Source organism: Musca autumnalis, unplaced genomic scaffold, assembly GCF_047663935.1.
Source record: "Musca autumnalis isolate F117 unplaced genomic scaffold, ASM4766393v1 scaffold_1, whole genome shotgun sequence".
NCBI classification, from domain to species: Eukaryota; Metazoa; Arthropoda; class Insecta; order Diptera; family Muscidae; genus Musca; species Musca autumnalis.
In genome coordinates, this window is record NW_027411644.1 from 18790556 (window position 1) to 18814769 (window position 24214).

Below are 24214 nucleotides of genomic sequence, written 5' to 3' on the forward strand. Positions count from 1 at the left end.
ATGCCAAGTGCGGAGAGTATAAAAGGTCAGGGGTTGTAAGAATACAGCATCATTCTCTCGCAAACATTTCAACAGTTAACAACACTCCTTTACAACAGCCTGCAAAATGTGCGTCGAAATTTCTCAAAATCAAAAATTCAGCAAAATGGATATCTCCAACAAGAAAACTACCAGCTACAGCATGAAGAAGCTGTTGAAACAAATCTTCAAACACGACAAATCCAAGAAAATTGTTGCTGCCGACTCAGTGCAATCATTGGAAAATAGCCGCAATGCCTGTCTTGACTCAGATTCTTCATCTATGGAATCTTTTGAAAATGACATCAATGAAATTCTCTCCTCTGAGCAAGAAACTTATGTTCCTGTACATTTTGTGCGAACCGCACAGGGTACCTTCTTTTGGACTTCTGCTTAATAACCTCATCTCCCCAATGTTGGGTCAAAGCTCAAAACGAACGATTAATTATAAAAAGAAATGTCTTCCATGAAAATGTTTAATTTAAGAAACAAACTGTGATATTTAAAACAATTATTTTAAGATAAAAAATATATATATTTTTAAAAACCTAAATTGCAATTTTTGTTTTTATTTTACGGACAGCATTTCTTGTGTCCCTCTCTACGAATCATACATAGATCCATATCCACTCTTAACTTTTTGTAAATATTTATTTCTACAAGTCTTCTGTACCTAGAAGACCTGCTTCAGTTATGCATAGATGAAAGACTCTGCAAAGGTCTTCTACAAACTAGAAAGACTTCCACAGGGGTTCTATAGGCAGAAGACCTTCCTAAAGTTTTCTCTAAACAGAATATCTTCTGAGGGTCTCCTATAGACAAAAATTTTTCGTCAGGTCTTCCATAAAAAGAAGCACAGAAGCAATGTTAATAGAACTTCAGAAGATCTTCTATAAGTATTTTATAGACAGAAGACCCTCTGCAGGTCTCATGCAGACGACTTTCTACCGATTCTCTATACGTTATCCTTAATAGAAGATCTTGTGAAGGTCTTTTATACGTAGATGTAAACAAGGCCTTCTACAGATTCATATACAGAAGACATTATACAGGTGTTTCATTCAAAGAGGCCATTCCAAAAGCCTTTCATTTGTAGAAGATCTGCAACAGACCTTCTATAGACAGAAGACCTGCATCTATAAACAAAAGACTGACCTTTTATAACATGGATAGGCAGTGTGCGCTTACTGAGAGCAAGTGAGCGAAAACTTCAATGTAAAATGCATTGAAATGTATGCTCACTTGCTCTCAATAAGCGCACATTGCCTATCCATGTTTTATAAAGAGAAGACATTCTGCAGGTATTGCAGACTTTTTACAATTCCTCCATAAATAGAAAACTTTCTACAGATTTTCTTTAGATAGAATACCTTCAGCTGGTCATTAATAATTCAGAAGACCTGTAAAGGTCTCTTATAAACAGAAGACCTTTAGCAAGTCTTCTATAGACAGACGATATTCTACAGGTCTTTTATAAACAGGGGACCTTCTACAGGTCTTCTATATAGAGAAGATCTTCTACAGGTCTTCTATAAGCAGAACGTTCTACAAGTCTTCTATAAACATAAGATTTTCTACTGGTTTTCTATAGACAGAAGACTTTCTACAGGTATTTTTTAACCAGAAGACCTTCTGTAGGTCTTCTATAAGCAGAACGTTTTACAAGTCTTCTATAAACAGAAGACCTTCTAGAGATATTTTTTATCTTTATGGATACTATAGGTAGATGACTCTTTGCAGGTGTTTTATAAGACAGAATACCTTCTTCTAGTCGTTTCTCTACACAAGAAGGATTGTATCTTTCTTTAGATAGGATACCTTGTACAGGTCTTCTATTGACAGAAAACCTTGTAGTGGTCTTCTTAACAGAAGACCTTGTGTAGGTCTTGTAGAAGCCGAATACCTTCTACTAGTCTTCTATAGCCAAAAAAACTACTACAGATCTTCTGTACGCAGATAGCCTTCTGAAGGTGTTTTGTAGACAGAAGACATTCTATAGGTCTACTATTGACAGAAGACCTTATACGGGTCTTCTTAAACAGAAAATCTTCTACAGGGCTAAATCTTCTACGGGTCGTCTTAAACAGAAAATCTTCTACAGGGCTACAGAAGACCGTCTAAGGGTTTCTACTGACAGCAGACGTTCTGCAGGATTGTACATTCTATAGACAGAAAGAAAACCTTTAACAAATCTTCTAGAGACCGAAAACCTTCTACTGGTCTTCTATAGGCACAAAACCTTCTACAGATCTTCTGTAGGCGGATGGATCGGTCTTATAAAATACAAAATATCTTCTACAGGTCTTCTATAGACAAAATACCTTCTGCTGAATACCCTCTTCTATAGACTGGAGACTCTTTACAGATCTTCTATAGACAAAAGATCTTCTGCAGGTCTTCTATTGACAGAAGTCCACAGGTCTTCTGTTTAAAGAGGATCTTTTAAAGATTTTCTATAGACAAAAGACCATCTACAGGTCTTCTATAGCCAGATATTCTTCAGGCAAATGGTCTTTTACAGGTGTTCTATAGACAGAAGATATGCTTCTTCAAAGTCCTATATTGACAGAGGTCTTCTATAGACAGAAGACCTTGTAGATATCTTCTATTTACAGAAGACCTTGTGCAGGTCTTCTAGAGACCGAAGACCTTCTACAAGTTTTCTATAGCCGGAAGACATTCTGGAGATCTTCTGCCGACAGATGACCTTCTACGTGTGTTTTATAGGCATAATACATTGTAAAGGTCCGACAACTTTCCGATAGATAGAATACCTTATTTAAATCTTCTATAGACAATAGATCTTGTACAGGTCTTTTTAGACTGAACACTAGGGTTATGACTTTTTGACCTTTTTTCTCAAAAATGTTTTCTGCAGCGAGAATGAATGAACTTTTGCCTATTAATGCCAAAAATAACATTCATTCCATTTAATTGATAAAAAGGTCACGCATAAACCACTTTGAAAAAAAAATATTTTTTGGAAAATCCTTTGAAATAAAAAAAAAAATTTCGAAAATCGGGGGGTACCGTTATATGGAGGCTATACCAAAACATGAACCTATGTTGACGATTTTTGGTGAAGAAGTTTCACGAACACTGGGAACCTCAAATGTAAAATTACAGCTAGTTTTGTTAAAAACTGTAGCCAAAATTCTCAAAATACCGAAAATCGGGAGATACCGTTATGCCCATATCTTTTGGAATATAAGTTTGTTGATCACTAGGAACCCTAAATATCAAATTATAGCTAATTCGGTTTGAAAATGTTACTAAAAACGTCAAAATACCTGAAATCGGGCGGTACCGTTATATGGGGGCTATACCAAAACGTGGACCATCGAACATGACCTGCCTGCAAACAAAAATTTCAACGTCCATTTTAATGGATGCTAGAGTGATTACCACAGACGGACGGACGGACATGCATAGATCGACTCAGAATTTTACGCTGATCAAGAATATATATACTTTATAGGGTCACTAATGATTATTTCAATGCGTTACAAACGGAAAAACAAACTTAATATATCCTCCATACTATGGTGGAGGGTATAAAAAAGGTTACGCACAAACCACATTTAAATTATATGATATATGGAATAAAGTTATGTGTGATATAAAATTATATATATGTATGTTATGATATGGCTAAAAATTAGGTGAGACACAAAAGCTTATGTCATTTTGGTTATGTCGTGTGGTTTTAAAGCTTTTTTTAGCCATATATGTGCTTAAAGTGACTCTAAAATTTTTTTCTAAAAAGCTCATATATGAAAACTTTAAAAGCTTTTTGTGTGTGAGCTTTTTTTGTCTAATCAACTTATAATTAAGATTTTATCTTATATTAGGCCAAAGTTCATCAAAATATGATACAAGTCATAACCCTACTGAACACCTTCTACTGGTCTTTTATAGAGAGAATACCTTCAACAGATCTTCTGTAGACAAGACTCCTTCTAAAGGTCTTCTATAGAAAGACGACTTCTAGAGGCCTTCTATGGATGTAATACTTTCTACTGATCTGCTATAGATGGAAGCCCTTCTGAAGGTTCTCTTTCGATATCAGATCTTCTATTGACCTTCTATACCCCTTCTGCTAGCAACCGAACTCCAGTTCTCCATATTTTTTATTTTCTTAAAAGACTATCATACCGTCAAAATCGCAATTTCATATCGAAATAATGGTTTTAGATCCCAATTATCGACTAAAACCGTTTCAGACAATTTGGAGTCCATTTAGCAATATCCGTACGTCTGTCTGGCTAGCTGGCTGAAACGCACGATCACTCTCTAACGTATCAAGCGATTTGGACCAAATTTTGTGTATTGTAATATGTTGTCCAAAATTAGTTTAAATTCGAAAATGGGTTGGTCCACCCCTATGGGTACCTTCATACATACATACCTTCCACACAAAATTTCAAAATTTTGTTCGCAAAATTGAAATTTATGACCATCTCTTGAATCGTTTTGATTTTTTTTGCAACAGTTGTTTTGCGTCCCGTTTTCCGATGGCACAATTTTTTTTCGTGGGCAAGTTCATACTTCCTGAGATAAAGGACCAAAGCTCTAAAACCCCTTGCCAGCATCAACTAAAATTACTGATGCACACGATAACTTACGAATTGACTATCCGATTTTACCGAAACTTTGTACATCGTAAAATTTTCGTTCAAAGTTACATGAAGTTTCTTGAAGTCCTATATCGGGCAACACCTTCGGATACTTCCTTCACAAAAGTTCAAAATGGTCGCTTAAGTGAATTTAAAGAGCTGTTTGAGAACGGTTTTTAAATTGTTATTGAAGGCACTGTTTACAGCGCTATAACATTAAACATTATTTCGTGGACATGTTTCCAAACATAGTGGTCCAAAAGCTTTTAAAATCCTAGGGTGACCAACTAACTCCCAGGTACCAGAACCTCTCTCACACAAGTTTTAAATGTTCGCCTTATTGCAGTTTAAGGGCTGTTCGAGGATTGTTTTGAAATTTTCATCGAATGTACTCCTTGTGATTTAGATTATAACGATATAATTTTCTGGGCAAGCCCGTGATTCCAGGAACTCTAAACTTGTGAGATCATTTAAAATGTTTAGTTGGCTTGATAAATATCGAAAGGAATGATTCTCAAAATAAGATGCGCTTCCAAAAAGAACTATGTCATGTCGGTTTATTCTTTTAGTTAGTTAAGTTAACACTTTTGCCCTTTAATCAAAATCAAAGTTATTGGCAAAATTTCCGCATTTATTCGGAAGATACACGAAGTCTCCGAATATGTATATATTTTTGACGGCAAGTTCACACAATGCTGAAAAATAAAACGATTTCTACAAACATTTTTGAAAATAGGATCAGATTTTGATATAGCTATAAAGGGCCCAAAATATGTCAAGTTTTTGGATCAAGTGGAAACAAGTAAAAAATTATCAGTCGATTGAATATATTTAGGGTCTTTTCAGAATTTTGTGGTCCTTGGTGGACATTTGAGTTTGCCGACAAAAATGTGGATTAGGATTAATGTTCAAAAATGTTGCCAAGGTGGTACTTAAAAGAATGGCCGGACTTGGTCCATTATGGAAGTGGAAAAAGGATCTTCGAACAGACCCTAAACTGTACTTAGACACAAATGTTGAACTTTTGTGGGGGTACCCTAAGGAGAGGACCGCTATGGGCCATTTTAGAAGTTAAATTAACTTTGACAAAATATTAGGATATCCAAAGTTTAGACCAAATAGTTTGCCCTGTTAGAGAGATATCGCGCATACCATTTTAGTGACATTTTTTTAAATATTGGGGGAAGTACCGGAATCTGTGGACCGGTATTGCCCATCTTCGAACTGAAACTAAGTTTAAACAAAATATGACGAAGGCCAAATTTTAGAACAAATCGGTTGTCACTTCGAGAGTTATCAAAGGTGCCATAGGGTTTTTTTACACCTTTTGGGCTGTTTTCTCAAGAAGTATGGACTTGCCCCTAAACAAAATTTTACCGCCGTAATTGAGGCCGATAATGCAAGTTGCTTCAACGAAAATCAAGATGATTCGAGAGTAGGTCTCAAAGTCGACTTTCTGTTAATCGATTAATCGACTTTTTGCAGTCAAAAATCTAAAAATCGTAGTCGACTTTTGTCTGGAGGGAAAATCGCATAATCGATTATCTTGTGATCGATTTTCGAGTTTGTCCGTCGATTGTTGACTCGGCGGTTTTACACTTTTGGCGGTTTTACAGTTTCAAAAGAAAACTCGAAAATCGACGAATAGTCGACTATAATTGATTTTCTGCGGTCATGAAAAAGTCGAAAATCGAGTTCTAAGACAACTGAAATAATCGCAAGACCGAAAAATCGCATTTTTATTTTTAGACCAAAATCGAAAAATCGATTATTGCTTTCCATTACCTATCCCTATCTCAAAGTGAACTTATCCGAAATTTTGTGTGTGGGGTACACGAAGGAGTGGACATGTGTAAATTATGGACCAAATCGGTCACTCCCATCAATAGTTATCGTGCGCACAATTTTCCGAACATTTTCGAACTTTTGTGGGGGAGGTACCTGAGAGAGTGAACCCATATGGCTTATCTTCGAATATAAACTAAATTTGGACAAAATATTACGAAGGCCAAATTTTCGACCGAATCGGCAGATCCGGTCGAGATTTTTCTTGCTCTCCAACCACTGCACACTGTGTCATAGGGTTTTTTTTTGCATACTTCAGGCTATTTTCTCAGGAAGTATGGACTTGCCCCGGATAAAACTTGTACCGTCATATAGAGGACATTGAATACAAATTTATAAAACAAAAGTCAAAGAGATTCGAGAGCAGGTCCTAAGCTGAACTTTTCCGAAATTTTGTGTGGGTGGTACCCGAAGGAGTGGACCGATTGAGTCCATATTGAAACCACATCTAAGTTTGGTAAAAATTTCACGATGTGCAAAGTACGGACCGAATCTGTTACTTACTTCAAGAGTTATCGTGCGCATAAATTTTCCGAACATTTTCGAACTTTTGTGGGGGAGGTATCGGAAGGAGTGGACCGATATAACCCGTCTTCGAACTTAAACTAAGTTTGGACAAAATATTCCGAAAGCCAAATTTTGGACCGAATCGATTGATCCGTTCGAGAGTTATCGCGCGCTCCAGCCAGCCAGACGTACATGACTAAATCAACTCCAAATTGTCTGAAACGGATTTCGTCCAAACATACCTGGGGTCTTAAATCATTATTTCGATGAGGCACATTTTGCCCGTATGAAAGTGTATATACCCTAGTTAGCATAAACTCTGAGGGTATAAAAATTTTGAGGGGTTGGAGTTCCAAAAAAAAATTTGTTTGGTTTTCTTTTTTTTTTTTGGGCCACTTACTCTACTGTCTATAAATGAAAGTCACAATTCCCACAGGCTGAGGGTATATCTCTGTCTGATACTTTTTTACTTGTTTTATTATAGCTTGTAAAATTTAATCCAAAACATGTGTTGTACCTATACAAAGTTCGTTGTGTTTAATAAAATAAATGAAACTAGGTCATTTGTCAATCTTTTGCACAGATAACAACGGTTAAACAAGGGTTAAGGTTTTTATTTAAACAAAAAGAGACTTAAACGAGAGAAAAACAGTCAATGAGTGTGAGAGTAATCAAGTAAAGCTTGGCTCACTGAAACGATCCACAATCAATCACTGCTTCGTATTATTTCGAACTGGTTGGGGTTCGTTCGTTCAGCTGGCTGGTGCTAAAAACGAACCACAAACAACAGAGCTTACCACAGACTTTGAACTACCTTCGAGTGTCAGTTAAGCACGGTTAGTCGACGAGTTAAAATAGTTCCGGCGGTTACTTGATTTACAACAATTGCCGAAAAAATAAAAAGAAAAAGGTTCGCAAAAAACCAATGATTATTTATTTTTTTTTTTTTTAATTTAAAGAAGCAAAATATTTTGTTATTATTTTAAGTTGCTTGCTTTTGCTGTAATCTTCAAGTGTGCATGTGGTGTGTGGAAACATATAACTTTAAAATAAAAATTCCAAAATTCTTATCATTGACAGAAATTTCGTGTTTCAAATTAAATATTGAAAATTTTTAATTGTGTGCCTGTGTTTAAGAGTGTGTGTGTCGCCTGCTTGACTTGTCTCTATTTTGTGCATCACAATTCGTTTATCGCTTATTTTTTGCAATTGAACAGTGTGAAATAAAAATTAAAAGACAAGAAACGAAACGAAATTAAAATTGAATTGGGACCGGTTTAACGGAGCTGCAAACGAGTGCTTATATCATCACAAGAAAAATATCCACAATATACCTACCTAATTGTAGTTTTGTGAAGTGAACCTGCCTGCCCCGGTTGCTTGGTACTACAATATCACCGAAGCGCACTGCAAGCAACCAAACTTTTATTTGGTATACCGAAAAACCAAAAGAAACAATGCGCAAGTAGAGCGGTGAATTTCGCAATAGTTTTCTTTATTTGGTGTTGGTTTTTTGTGATTTTTGTTATTTTCAAAAATTTTGGCGTTTTGGCAAAACAAAATAAGACAAACAACAAGGCTTTACAATGCTGCTGGCTTCTGAGTAAAGTGGTTGGTTGCCTGATTGATTGTCCTCCATTGTCTAAAAAACAATTAGCTTTGCCTACCTCTTAACGAAGCCGTATCATGTTTTGGTTTATTTCTTTTAACTTAAATGTAATTTAATTGAGGTTATTACAGTGTTGCTGTTGTTATCGTTATTGTTGTTGCTGCAGAGCATAATTATGATTGTGAAAAAAACTGAAAGTAATCACCGTTTATTACGAACAAAATATTTAGTGGAATATCGTTGATGCATGCATATACAGTGAGTGTCAAAAGAGTGGCCATTAGTATATTTATTTCTGAAACTAAAGTTTCAGAGGTAGGTATGTATACCTACATAAAATGCATTTATGCGAAATGTTTACCACAACAATTAGTCATGTAAACAATTGTTTTCTTCTTTAGGTAGTTATACCCTGAGAGTCAAAAAAGTTTATACATTTCAATTTAAATAAGTACCAGCAAGTATCCGCTATTTCCTTAGCGGAAACTTTTTACTTATAAAATGATATTTGATGCAATAACAACATTATAATCCGAACCATGACCTATTTTCCTATCGAAACTATTATCAATTCATACAGAATCCCTATGTATCATCTTCGACTCATCAGAAAATTCAATCCTACTCTTCTTCCCTGGGCTTTGATAATTAATCAGTCAGTGAGTAGCTCGTCACCAAAGAATTTTATAGACCTAAGTAGATTCTAAAAATTCGAGAAGTTATAAAAGAGTCAAAATTTCAAAAGCGCTGGGTACCCACTTTTAGCCTTAATAGTATTTTAGAAATATTGAGTTTGTTTCTAAATTTGAGATAAAATACGTTTGCATTAGCATACCAAATGTCATACCAATAACCACAAGTTTGTTGTTGAAAATAAATAATTATCGACCACATTTAAATTAGCTTATCTGAAATAAAAAATAAAAAGCTTGAAAATACCAGTACCAGCAGCTGTATGTTCCATGAGAAAGAAGATTCATTTTTATACCCTCAGCATTTATGCTAACGAGGGTATATACACTTTCATACGGGCAAGATATGCCTCAGCGAAATAATGCTTTTAGACCACAAGTATGTTTGGACGAAATCCGTTTCAGACAAGGTAAAGTTTATTTAGGCATGTCCGTCCGTCTGGTTGGAGCTCACATCGTGAAATTTCTACCAGCCTTAGATGAGGTTACAATATGGACTCGATCGGTCCACTCCTTCGGGTACCTCCCACACAACATTTCGGAAAAGTTCAGTTTAAGGCCTGATCTCGAACCGCTTTGATTTTTGTTGTAGCAACTTGTACTCACTAGCCCCATACGACGCACTATAGGTAATTTGCCCAGTTTTTGAGGCAAAAAGTCGAATTTGCAACTTTTAATAATAATAATTTTTTAGTTGGCATTGAAAAAAGAACATGTCAAAATTTATTAATATAAGCGATATTTTCCAAAATAGCGCCATTATCGCGGTTTAAATTTCCGTTAAAGTGAGAATTTCGAAGAAAAACTAAAAAAAATATATATTATAAAATATATATATATATTAAAAATAAACCAAATATAAATATATGTAAAATGGAATAGATTGGCAATTGCGAGAGGAGTTTATTTAATGCATAATATAGCTTAAACATTTTTGGTTGCGACCAAAAAACACAAAAAGTCAAAAATAAATATTTTATTTTTCTTAAACTCACTTCAAATAGACTTATACTAAATTGGCCGTGTTTGGCCGTGATTTTGCCACCTAGAACACATTAATAAAAGTCTTCTGCATTGGTATTACTAGGTTTCAAAACCCGATTTTGCCCGTTTTTTGATATTTTTGAGATTTTATTAGGTTACTTTTCAATAAAAAGTCTTAAAATTGTGTAAGTTTGGTTTGAGGAAATAAATAATATTCATTATTATTATTTATTTATTAGCATATTCCATCAGGAACATAAACTATTCACATAGAATCTCCATCTTACTCTATCCGATGCAATGTATCTTAACTCATTGAATGTTTTTCCGGTTTCATTGAAAATGGTTCTTCGCCAAGTGGTTTTTGGCCGTCCTCTGCTGCGATTACCCTGGGGATTCCAGCTCAGTGTTTCATGGCAGATATCATCAAAAGGCTTACGGAGTGTGTGACCAATCCAGTTGTATTTGCGTCGTTTTATTTGTATGTTAATATCTTCTTGCTGAACCAGTTGTAGGAGGTCTTCATTTGAGATAGTCCTTGGCCACCATATTTTTTAAATGTTGCGAAGACATCTATTAGTGAAAACTTGCAGTTTATTTTTAATTCTTTCGTTTACTAGCCAGGTTTCAGATGCATACAGTAGTACTGACTTGACGCAGGCATTATAAAGGTGCAGTTTCGTTTTTGGAGAATATGCACCAGAGTTCCAAATATTTTTTAGGCTGCAGTATGCACCTCTGGCTTTTTGAATGCGGATGTCGACATCATCATTTGCTCCGCCGCTAGGGTTGATATTGCTACCTAGATAGCAGAAGTTATTGACATTTTCAATTAGTTTCCCGTTCAGAAAGAATGAAGGGTTTTGGTTTGATTTAATAAGCATACTCTTCGTTTTTTCAGCATTTATGTACAGGCCGAATTTTGCTGCTTGCTCGGAAAGTTGATTAATTTTAGTTTGCATATTTTCTCTGCTTGTCGCAAGTAGCACGATGTCGTCTGCATATTCCAAATCTTCGAGGTTATGATGTAGCCTCCAGGGGATGCCTTTGTTTTGATTGGATGAATATGACAATATTTCGTCAAGAGTTGTTATGAAAAGGAGAGGAGAAAGCAGACATCCCTGTTTAACTCCGCTGATGGTTTTGAATGCTTCGCTTATTTTACCATTGTGAAAAACTCTCATGGTTGAGTTGGTATATTGAGCTTTTATCAAGTTTATTATTTTGGTAGGGACACTTTTGTTCTCAAGTGCCTCCCAGATTTTATTTCTATTTAAAGCGTCGAAGGCTTTTTCAAAATAGACGAAGGTTTAATACAATGGCGTGTTGAACTCGTTGCACTGCTCGATTATTAATCGTAGACTATTTATTTGGTCCACACAGGAACGGTTAGGCCTGAACCCTGCTTGTTCTTTGCGAAGACATTTATCTAGTGGATCAAGTATGCGGGTGAGTATAATTCTATTAAAGATTTTGCATATCGTTGGTGTTAAAGCTATTCCTCTCCAGTTGCTGCAAAGTTTAAGGTCCCCTTTCTTAGGTATTTTAATAATAAGACTTTCTTTCCATTCCAATGGAATCATTTCTGTTTCCCAGATTTTTGTTATTAGAGGCTTAAGTGTTTCGGCGAAATATTGAGGGTCGCATTTGTAGAATTCTGCAGGCAGATTGTCGATACCTGCTGCTTTACCATTTTTTAATTGCGCTATTGCCGCTTTTATTTCGTTAATTGAGGGGATATCTGAATTTATATGTTCCGCAGGGCGGTTGTTGGTGTGGTGTTGACTTCTGTCGTTAGCTGGTTCAGTAGTGCGATTTAGAATATCCTCAAAGTGTTCTTTCCATCTTTTGAGCTGTGCGTCTGTGTCTGTGAGAATGGTTCCGTTTTTGTCTTTAACCGGTATATTTGAACATTGCTTATTCCCCGAAAGTTTTCTCGTAATGTTAAAAACTGTTTTCAAGTCTCCACGACTTGCTGCTGCCTCGGCTTCGGCAGCCATACGATTTATAAAACTTCGCTTATCGTTTCTGGCTTGTTTCTTCACTTTTTTTTACAAGTTGTGATAGTTTAGCTTGTAATTCTGATTTTTGTAGGGCATTTTTTTCTGACAATAATATCGTATTGACTTTACGTCGCTCCTCTACGAGATTCCAAAATTCTTGGGATAACCATTCTTTGTGCTCTTTCCGGGGGAAGTTCACTATTTCAAAAGCAGTCTCACATAGTGCGTTTTTAATTTTCTTCCATTCATCTTCTATGTTAATATTCGAAGCTTGCGTTAATGGGGTCTGGGGGAATTTATTTGAGAACCCGGTCAGGAAGTTGCGCTTTGTTTCTTCAGATTGAAGTTTGTTGGTATTGTAAGGGCGGCGTTTTGGTTCTGTGACTATGAATTGGCGTTTCTGTTTCCTGAGCGTGATTTTTAGTTCAGCTATTAGGAGAAAATGATCTGAGGCGATGTCGGCACTTCGTAGCAATCTTACGTCTTGCAACATTTTAAAATTCTTTTTGGAAATGCAAAAGTGGTCTATTTGACTCTCTGCTGGGGCACGTGTATTTCGTGATAGCCATGTTACTTTGTGACAGTTTTTATGAGGAAAGAAAGAGCCACCTATTGCAAAGTCGAATTTTGAACATATTTCCAGAAACAATTCTCCATTGGTGTTTTTATCGCCCGGGCTGTGTCTTCCCATTATGTTCTGGAACCCGGAATTGTTATTGCCAATACGTGCATTTAGATCACCCATCAAGATAAGAATATCTTTTTTGTCGACGTTGTGTAGAATTCGGTTTAGATCATCGTAAAATTGTTCTTTCATTTGCAGATCTGAGAAATAAATAATAAATATAAAAAATGTTGTTGTTTACAATTTCATTGCAAGTAAAATAAGTAATGGCGACAAATTGTTCGATATATCCGTGGTTTTCTATAAACAGTGCGGCAGTAGTAAGCTTTATTTCATCTCTCTTTTACATACTAATCATTGATACGGTTTAAAGGAGTACTAAACTCTTATTTATTAACGTATATTCAAAAAATATACAAAATTGTTATAACAATTCGTTTGAAAATCTACTGCGGGGACAAAATTTTTGTTACTTACTACCGTGATCGTTTTCAACAGTGTGTTGTGTATAAGAAAACTAATGAAAATGATATTGAATGAAATAGCTTTGTTCGTTATATGCGTAGTTGTTTATAACCGTTGTTCGTTATATCCGAATTTATCTGTAGAAATCTTAGTTTTATCTCACTTTTACACATAAATAATTTAAAAAGTTGAAAAATCCCTTAATTCCGCTTTTATTAATTTTTGCCTCAAATACAGGGCAAATTACCTATAGTGCGACGGTACGAGTTTCATCAGGGGCAAGTCCCTACTTCCTGAGAAAATAGCCTGAATGTTTCAAAAACCCCTATGACACCGCGTGCCGGTTCAATATTTGACCTTCGTAATATGTTGTCCAAATTTAGTTTAAGTTCGAAGATAAGCCATATCGGTCCACTCCTTCAGGTACCTCTTCCCCCCAAATGTTCGGAACAATTGTGCGCACTATAACTCTTGAAGGGAGTGGCCGATTTGGTCCATACTTTTACTAAATGTCTTCTCAATACGTAAGACCTTCTTAAAGTCTTCTTTTATACACAAAATACTTTCTATAGACCGTAACTCTTCTAAAAACATTCGATAGCCACCTTCTGTAGATAGAAGTCTCTCCAAAGAGCATCTACAAATAGTATACCTTTTCAATACCATGTATGTATGACAAGGGCTTTTTAGAATCCTCTATATGAAAAAGAAATATATATCTTCTTGAACAGTGTAATTTTGCATTTCCATTATATTGCTGCGATGAATTAAGTTGGTCTCTAAAAAGTGGACGTTCCAAATGTCTTCCATACCTCGAAGATCTTCCAAAGGTTTTCTATAGATCAAAGACCCTCTAAAAGTCTTCTATAGAGCAAAGATCTTATAAAAGTCTTCTATATGAAATACATATAAAGGTCTTCTATATACCGGGCACCTTTTAAGGGTCTTCAAGTGAGCAAAGGTCTACTAGAACAAAATACATTCAAAATGTCTTCCATACCATGAAGACCTTCTAAAAGTCTTCCATAAACCAAAGGTCTTCTAAAGGTCGTCCGAATACTTTTTAAAGGGTTTCTACATACCGAAGACCTCCTAACGGTCTTCTATAGACCGAAGACCTTTTAAACGTATTCTATAGGCCGAAGATTTTCCAAAGGTCTTCTATATACCGAAGACCTTCTAAGGGTCTTCAATAGATCAAAGACCCTCTAAAGGTCTTCTATACTCTGAAGGTTCTCTATGAACTGAAAACCTCGAAGACCTTCTAAGGGGCTTCTATAGACCGAAGACTTTCTATACGTCGAAGATCTTCTGAACGTCTTCTATGTATAGAAGATAGAAAACCCATTTTCTATAGAGCAAATACCTTCCGAAGGTTTTCTATGACCGAAGGACCTCTAAGGAAGGAATGTCCTCTATGTATAGAAGACCTTACATATCCCGAAGTCCTTTTCAATGAGAGAGCGGAGAGGAACGAGCTCCTCAATACTCTTTCCTACCCCCTATTGCCTAAAAACTGAATTTACTTTCCCGAGACATTTGTGTGTCTAAACACGGACATAGACCAAAGACCTTCTAATAGCCTTCCAAGGGTTGAAAGTCCTCTATGTTTCGAAGACCTTCTAAAAGTTATTTATTAGGCTGGGGCGATTTGAAAACCTTAATGGGCCCTTCGCGTTTCTTATTCCTGGGATTGAACTGAGCAAAAAAGTCCACTAGACCATAGGTCTACGGTGAAAATCGAGCCTCCCGATTTTAACTTTAAGTTTTTTATCCACGTTTTTTAGACATTTTGGCATATAACAGCCAAATCATTGAGATTTTCGATCCAACACAAGGATAAAAATTGTAGCCAAGACAGTAACTAAGAACACACTAGTTCGAAAGATATTATTCGCCCCTTTAAAAGGAAGAAGGATCAATAGAAATCCGTTGTGAAAAAAGAAGATTGTCCGTTTAAATTTGAAAATGTAAGAACCCAGATCTTCACTACTTTTACTGTCATAAAAAAATAAAACGAAGTGACCCAAACGAACTAAAGGCATTTTCGTTCTCCATTGATCCCAACACGATAAAATTTTGCATCAGAACGCTTGAATTTTTTCCTGGTCAACTTTTGTAGCACAGTGCCATTTATCGACATTTTCCGAAAAGTTTGCACCTTCTCAAGGCCAAAAACGCCTAAAGGAGCATTCCAATGCTTTTGCGATGTATTAGTGAGTTCTTAATTACTGTGTTGGATCGAAAATCTCAATGATTTGGCTGTTATATGCCAAAATGTCTAAAAAACGTGGATAAAAAACTTAAAGTCAAAATCGGGAGGCTCGATTTTCACCGTAGACCTATGGTCTAGTGGACTTTTTTGCTCAGTTCAATCCCAGGAATAAGAAACGCGTAGGGCCCATTAAGGTTTTTTTCCTTCCATACAAATCGCCCCGCCTATTATTTATACCTCTCTACCCGGCCTGTTATTTATACCTTCTATAGCTTGAAGACCTTCTAAGAGTCTCCTTAGGGGATAAAACCTTCCAAAGGATCGAAGGCCTTCTATACCTTTTAAATAACATTTGTATGTCTTTTTAGACTGAAGCTCTCTTAAAGGTCTATTGTAGACGTAAGACCTTCTAAAAGTCTTTTGTAGACCGAAGTCCTTCTAAAGGTTTTCTAGGAACCGAAGACCTTCTTAAAGTATTCCATATACAGAAAACCTTCTTAAGGTCTTCTATAGACCAAATGCCTTCTAAAGTAAGAACAAAAATAAATTTGCTGCAATGGATTAGGTTTATATCGTGTACCAAAAGACAAAGATTTGCAGGTTATGTTGCTATGCGGCTATGGATTGGGTTGGTCTCCATAGGCGGAATGTATTCTTAAGATCTTCTAAAGGCGTAAGATCTTCTGAAGGTCTGTGATTTAAAATAGCACCGTGTTACATTCCGCATCGGGCAAGGTTGAAAATTATTCCATAACACCCACATTTGCAAGCCCCAAAATGATCCCGCATAGCTTATCTCTTACCAACATATTGCTTTGTAAGGTCTCTATAGTGCTTCTTTGTCGGAACAGTAAATGCTGTTGTCAAACATTACACCAAATATTTGGTTTTAGATCGTATCCAATTTTCACGGCCGCTGGCATGCAGCGAAATTAATTTCACAGTAGCATATTTTGTGGTTGCGAAAACGTTGCCGTATGATCAATTTATCCTTCCATATGTTGTACAGAAATAGATTTTGGTCAGACCCAACATATTTTTAAGTATCATATCCTATTATTAGGAAAAATATATGATTAAAGCAACAATATATATTTTAAAATATTTACAATACATTATTTTTGCCTCAAAATATGTTTGTTTTGACCATATTCCTCCTTTTACACATAAATCCCTAGACTTGTAGACATAAAATGTTTAATATTTTTAGGATTGTCTTCAATTTCATTTAGAAATCGAATGAGAAACTAAAATTCAAAATTAGCTTAAAATATTATGAAAAAAAATTGAGAAAGACGTTAAGCTAATGCCTGGTCTTTAATAAAACCGGCCCTGATAAACAATGCAAGTCATTGATCAGATTTATGTATATTGTCCATTATTTTTTGTTTAAATAAGAATGGCTACATTTATTTCGAGAAATAACAAAGTGACTAAGATTTCACGGTCTTAACCAACCTGTATAACCACCTTGTATATTATCAATATCAGTACATACATATATAATCATATTTAAAGGGTCGGGAGCAAGCCCGAATTAAATTATTAAAATATGCCTAATTATAATTACTCACTAATTTATCACACAAGGTCGCTACTGAATATAAAAAATAATGTAATTAAAACAATACAAAATAGTTTTAAGCTTTCGTTTTATTATAAATCTATAATTTGTTAATTGTTTAAAAAAAAGACTCAATAAATATGAATTTTTAAATTTTTAAAAGAAACCAATTGCATCTCGTAATTGGAACTTTATGAAATTCCAACATTATTTTATTATAAGATCCAATAAAAAACTATTAACCACTGGAGTATCCATATGTTGTGTCGTTGTGCGTTTAAATATTTTGTTTAATTTGTCGTTAGGCTTTTTTCTGTCTGTCGTCTACAATTACGATCAGAGTTTTGTATGCCAAGGTGTTACTTATACAGGTGTGAGTGTATGCGTTTGTTTTGTTGTTGCTATAGCTTTTTTACATTAATTTATGGGGAAAACCCAACGAACAAACAAATTGATTGATGTTGATTTGATGGTGACGCAAGTTTGGCCGGTCAGTGCAAATACTCGCACAAGCTTTGTCAGTTTAGATGGCAGAGTGTGGATTTCGTCGATATGATTATACCCCTGCAAACATTTTCTATCGCCTAAGAATAATTCGCGATTCTCCTGGAAGATCAATTAATCGCAGGCGAGCTCGCCTAAAAATCTTCCGCGAATTACCAGCCTAAAGTAAATGTTTATGCAATGCGAATCGCAACCATGATTCGCTGAGAAGAAGAAAATATAAAGAAAACAAAAGAAGAAAATATAAAGAAAAAAGAAGAAGAAAATATAAAGAAAAAAATTAAAGGAAACTTATTTTTCATTCTTCTTTGTTTCTTTCAATTGTTGTCTTTGATTTTTACTCCTTTTGTTTTCTTTTCTAATTTGTTATAATTTTAATTATTCCTTATGTTGTGTGTCTTCAAAGTTGTCCCCAATCCATTGAAGACGGCTCGATGACAGCCCTTTGCGATCATCGACGACAATTTCACATAAATGTCGCAAAACTCGTGCACGACCAGTTGAGCGACAAGGTAAACGAAGTTGTCTTCACGGACGATAGAATGAACATTAACTTGTACCAAGGAACATTGCAAGACATTTTCGTTCAAAACGTCACGCATCGCACATGGAAGAGTGACAAATTCGGTGACACCGCCTTGCTTAAAGACCATTTTGAAAATTTTCGTTGATGAAATGGTCATCGCAGATTCAATTTCCAACTGGGATTATACGTTCCATTACTATCAAATTTATGTAGAATGTGTATATGGGACATACGTCGTGGTGCTTTATGTGAGTACCTACCTTGCCGTCTATCTCACAGTGCTCTTAACACCGGGTGAATACAATGCGTCTACCAACGCCCCCGCACAAAAGTACGAGTACCAATTCGCTCACACGTATTTGGACGTGATCGCCAACTTGGTTAGGAGCGGAGCCTATTTTTAAACTCCTGCCTTTCTTTGGGTCAGGCACCCGGTTGATATGCAACTCCACATTCGAGCCGAAACTCTACCGCAACTCTACCCGCAATTTGGGTCTAAACCACAGCCACCGCGATGCTCCCACAAGGGGGCTAACACCAACTGCCAGGCCAGATCTGAGGATCTAGGGGCACCTGGTACCCGCGGTACCAAACAGTCCCGGACTGGTGACCTCCTCCATTTAAGCCAGTGGAACAAACATACAAGACAGGATCACAAACAATTAACATGCTCTCCTCACGGACTGCACAGGGACCGCGGCAACGGACAACACAACACAAAACAGTAGACAAAGCCATCCTCACGGATGACCGGCACGACATCCACACAAGGACCCGACGCTCCAAGTCCACCAACTCTCCTCCTCCAAGACCACATTCCCAAATTGTAGAGATAACTATGTGGAGGAATTACCTCCACTAAGTCTAGTCCTTCTCCTAACAAAAACTTCACGTGCAAACCTACTTAAACAACTAAAAGCCCGCCTGTCTCTAAGTCCCCTACTGAAATCCCACCCCGCCTCTCCATACGTGATACCCATATTGACTAAATCTCTAATGTCATCATAGTAGCGGCATTCCGTCAGTATATGCCGCCAGTCTTCAGTCATCCCACACCAACATAAATCTGTCCCGGACAGGCCTCTTGCATATAAAAATGCATTTAGAGCAGTGTTAATCACCACTGGGCTCGCGAGCCGTGTCTGTGTGAACACACACAATCTCAATTGTGGTGAGTTTGAACGTTGCTCTCACCACCGATCATCTTCTTTGTTGTAGCAATGAATTAACGCACACGATGCTTATTTAGAGAGGGATAGATAATCTCATGTGTGTGCCCAACACAAACGCAGCGGTTTAATTTGTTGTTGCTGGTGAACACTGATTTAGAGCAGTGTTAATCACCAATGGGCTCGCGAGCCGTGTCTGTGTGAACACACACAATCTCAATTGTGGTGAGTTTGAACGTTGCTCTCACCACCGATCATCTTCTTTGTTTTAGCAATGAATTAACGCACACGATGCTTATCTAGAGAGGGGTAGATAATCATGTGTGTGTCTTTCAGCAGCATTAGCTCAGTCTTCTCCTTAGACACCTCAACACCCACTCGGCCACTCCAGACCCCACGATGCACATGGCCTCCTCAGCACGACGTTCCAGTTCGACAAGAGTTTCACCTTCGATCATGATGATCTTGAAAGTGGATGCTAACTCCCGCAGCAGAGAATCCATTATGAGGTTCCAAATAAATGGACCACAGATAGACCCCTGAGGGCAGCCTCGCTCCACATCTGTCCAGACCGTCTCATTGGCTCCCACGACACAAGCCCTTCGTCCACTGAAATAACTCGACCAGAGAACAAACTCCCGACACCTGATCTCAGACAGCTTAGCGACCACGCTATCTCATGAAAGGAAGTCAAATGCGCCTTAAAGTCAACAAATATGCTTAAGACATATTTGGCACTTGACCCGCTCAGACTGTTCTGCACATGCATCCACGCGTCCACCGTCACTATATAGGGGACAATCGCGTGATCGGGGTTCGGAAGAATAATATATTATTCGCCTGCACTAACAGCAGCGGAACAAAATACAAATTCTCGGAATGATCGCCGAGAAGCCTAGCAGAAGATTCGTCGTAGCGATTGATTATAAAGAATAGTTTTTGAGAATCGTCTATGAATGGTAAATTACTCGCGTGGGTGAATTTTATATAAAAATTCGCCAAAAGATCGCCGGAAAGAAGCGCAAAAAAACATCTGATCAAAAAATCGTCCAACAATCTTCCAAATGTTTGCAGGGAAATATACTATGTATAAGTGTGTTTACATTTTGTATACATTACAAAATTAAATAACTCTCTTATTGTTTTCGTAAAATAAACACATAATTTCCATTCTATTTCTAAGTATTTCATGGGAAATCCTCAGTTATTCCCTTATAATCGTGCCGACAAAATTAATAACAGACATCATGTGGTTTGATTTCTAAAGCGAACAATAATTCTAAGTAGAGATTTAGATGGACAATTCAAATAATCTTTTGTGCCAACTTCTCTCAGCTCAATAGTTCAGTTGTACTTCCTCAAATGTCTTTAATCAGAGCCACTTCACTGCTCAATAGTTCACTTTTACTTCCTGAAATGTCTTTATTCAGAGCCTTATGATCTGAAAAGCTATATACATAATAGAAGTTTTATACATATGTACCTGTGATTATAACATTTGTTTTGATACTTATAAATGTCATAATCTGTCATCTCAATTTGTCTCACAAATACTGACTTGCCTGTACTTGGAGCTTAATGAGTAATTTTTATTGTTATTTGCTGTCATTGTTGAAATTGCCTGATATATTTATTTCTAACATTGAATTTGATTTATTACTTGTTTTTTTTTTGTAATCTGGAATGAGTTTTGTGTTTAAGTATAGCCTCCTACGAATGTCATCGGAAATACCAACAGTTAAGTTAATGGCAAATTCATAAATATTTTGTAATAAACTTTTTTTCTAAACGCTAACAAAAACAATAATGTATTTTGTACAATTTAAAAAGATTGCTTAAAATATATTAATACGGTGCGCGAAATAATTATAACGTACAATGGTTACTTTTTTATTTTACACCAATTACTGAAGTAACGATTACTTTTTATTATGACATCACTATCGGTGGGTTTGTTTTGTATGCACTAAACATAACGGTACACAAATACTTTATATTTTCGTGTTGTGAGACCGATTTAGAGTTGTTTCTAAAAATATCAATTTCTGTTTAGAACGAAATAATTATACTGTACAAGTGAAATTTTTGCAAAAAATTAAATAAAAAAGTATTTTTACTTGCAAATCTGTATGAAACTAGTGAGTATTAAAGCAAATATTACAAATATACAGTAGACACAGTTTTGTTATATCGAATTTTACGCAGTTTTAGGGGAAATTTTGGCAGAAAATGCCTCGTGCTCCAATTTTAACTTTCAATAAGCGTGAAAAGATTTAAGAACTCAGAATGAAGAGTATCTGCATTCGACATATTGCTAAAAAAATTAACCACAACAAATGTACTGTGCCTAAGTATTTGAAAAATCCACAAAAATATGGCAAAGCAGTCCATCCCGGTCGTCCTTCAAAGGTCAGTGATCATCAAAAACGACAAATTAAGCACTATGCTGTGAACAAATACATTAGTCCAGCTCAAATACGCAGAGAATTGGATCTACTCATATCTACTCGAAGAGTGCAACAGATTTTACACGCCGATTCTAATATTAAGTACCAGAAAAGATTACCAGTTCCTCGTCTACTCCCGAGACATAAGGCACAAAGACTAGTATTTGCCGAAAAATATCGATTTTGGGACACTGAAAGAAGTTGAACCTTGGTGTACCTGATGGCTGCTACAGGTATTGGAAAGATACTCGGAAAGAAAGGGAAACTCGTGTTGCTAGAAATTTTAAGGGTGGATCCCTTATGGTATGGGCTGCTTTTGGGTATCGTGGAAAGTCTCCAGTCTGTTTCGTGAGTCGCAAAATGGATTCACAGAGGTATTGCGAGTTACTCGAAGACGTCCTAGTAGAATTTGGGGATGATTTATGAGGTTCGGAATGGATCTTCCAACAGGATAATGCCCCCATACATGTATCAAAGAGAACTAAGGACTTTTTAAAGTCAAAACATTAAGACGTTGGAGTGGCCGGTGGCCATAAGTCCAGACCTGAACCCCATAGAAAACCTCTGGGGTATACTATCTCGACGAATTTATAGCGCCGGGCGTCAATATAACACATTATGGAGTTGAAAGTAGTAATCCAGGATGTATGGGATAAAATCACCAATGATGAACTGCAATATCTTATAAGATCACTTCCAATGCGTTTAAACGATGTTATTTCCAATTAAATCCGAAGTTCAAGACAACAAATGAAGTTTAAAGTATAATTTAAACTTTGTACGTTATAATTATTTCGTTTCGTTATTATAACTTTATTTTCCTTAGGAGGGTTGGCATTTTTTATTTGAGATGACGTTTTCTATTTTGTTTTTCAAAATAGTCAGGTTTAATCCCATAGTCGTTGTTTTAATATTTTATTAAAACAACTTTAATTTATTAGTGGGAAAAATTGAGGATGTTTACCAAGGGGTAAGGCAGGGAAGACTATAGTTTCAGATCTCGCCACAGATCTTCATCAGTTCCCTTGTTTCTTGTTTTTCAACAAGAAACATTTTATACCCAATCGAGATTTTTTTGGCACTACCTAAACTCGAGCAACTTCACTTGCAAACAAAACCAAATTTTTCCCACTGCTGTGCGTTCGTCGATTCTCGACGAAAAAACACATAACTAATTTGTTGGTATTGTATACTACAGCAATAAACAACATTTTGACGGTACCCGGCTCACAATTAGGAGGGTTGGCGGTTGGCGGTCTCACAATTAGGAGGTTTATTTTCCTTACTTAGAATGAGAATTTCATAAGTTGATAAAATTGAAGTCTACCATGAGTTCTATCTAACATGTAACAAAAATAAAATTTAATTAAACTTTATTTTATGTATTTTTCTTAAAAATAGGCTTGTACGTTATAATTATTTCGCGCACTGTATTATGTCCAGTTTTTTGCAATTGGTGTATGAAACCTAGTAACTTTATTACGAATTAAATTAGATTTCTCTATGTCGATTAATGTTATCATCAAAAGAATAATGACAAAATATATGGTTGTAGCTACAATGTGATTTTTGACATAGTTACAACTTGCTCCCATGTTTTATGTAACCATATTTGTTTTGTTAATGCGATGCTTTGACTTTCCTGGCCACATTTCTGTCACATTTAGAGCAGTTAATACAAATATTAATTAATTTTCATACCTCTGTAAACAACAATGGAAACAAACTGTAAAATATGTAATTGAAACAATAACTTTATTTTTAATTTAAAAATTTCCAACCCGCATTAAAAATTCAGCGAGCCAGCCAGTCATTAATACTTCCTTTTAAATGTTTTGTTTGACCCTCTTTTTTTAACGGATTCACATGTTTTGTTATTACAATTTTTGTGAAACTTTCTCATTTTTACCATGGCATTGTAAAACAGTTCCGCCATGGGTTTTACAATTTTGAAAAAAAGAGCAAAAAACGCAACGCATTTCCTGTTAAAACAAACAAATAGCATTACGGATGGATGCTACACAGCTCATGCGTAGCCCAAATAACTGGAAATAACTCAATCCGCAATAGCTTTGGTGCGATGAGTCACTCACAGCCAAAAGCCAGCCACATCTTGCAATGATACTCAGTGGTCTTCTTTGTTGTTAACATCTGAACCAAATATCTACCTCAACGAAAACGAAAAAAAAAACAGAAAAAACAGGGCCATTAACAATGAAATGCAAATATATTTCGACAATTAGACCTTAAAAAATGTCCATTGCGCAATCACAGCAACTCAACACCAGTTTCATACAAATTCAAGTCGTTTACACGGTTGACGATCTGCTGCTTATTCATACCACCGTCATCATCAACGTCTCCACCTCATGCGCAATCAAAGGTGACAAAGTTTTTGTCGTCACAATTACAGGGAATTACGCAG

At 36.1% G+C, this 24214-nt stretch overlaps 2 protein-coding genes across 5 annotated transcripts in view; both read left to right on the forward strand.

Annotated features, from left to right (window-relative positions):
* Positions 1–145: 145 nt before the first annotated feature.
* Positions 146–415, forward strand: LOC141391580 (enhancer of split m4 protein-like). Its single transcript, XM_073964452.1, has one exon. The coding sequence runs from the start codon at positions 146–148 to the stop codon at positions 413–415; it is 270 nt and encodes an 89-aa protein (XP_073820553.1).
* A 7240-nt stretch (positions 416–7655) lies between these two features.
* Spn88Ea (Serpin 88Ea) overlaps positions 7656–24214 on the forward strand; it is a 33028-nt gene continuing 16469 nt past the window's right edge. The window contains exon 1 of one of the 4 annotated variants that reach the window (XM_073968741.1): positions 7656–7896. The gene's annotated coding sequence lies outside the window, so the exon portion shown is untranslated. Of the gene's footprint in view, positions 8011–8066; positions 8491–24214 lie in introns of those variants that run through there. The other 3 variants (XM_073968771.1, XM_073968762.1, XM_073968751.1) reach the window with 3 other exon arrangements.

What these genes read in the sequence shown, in the direction of transcription:
- LOC141391580 (XM_073964452.1), top strand. Translation starts at nt 146, where the DNA reads ATGGATATCTCCAACAAGAAAACTACCAGCTACAGCATGAAGAAGCTG.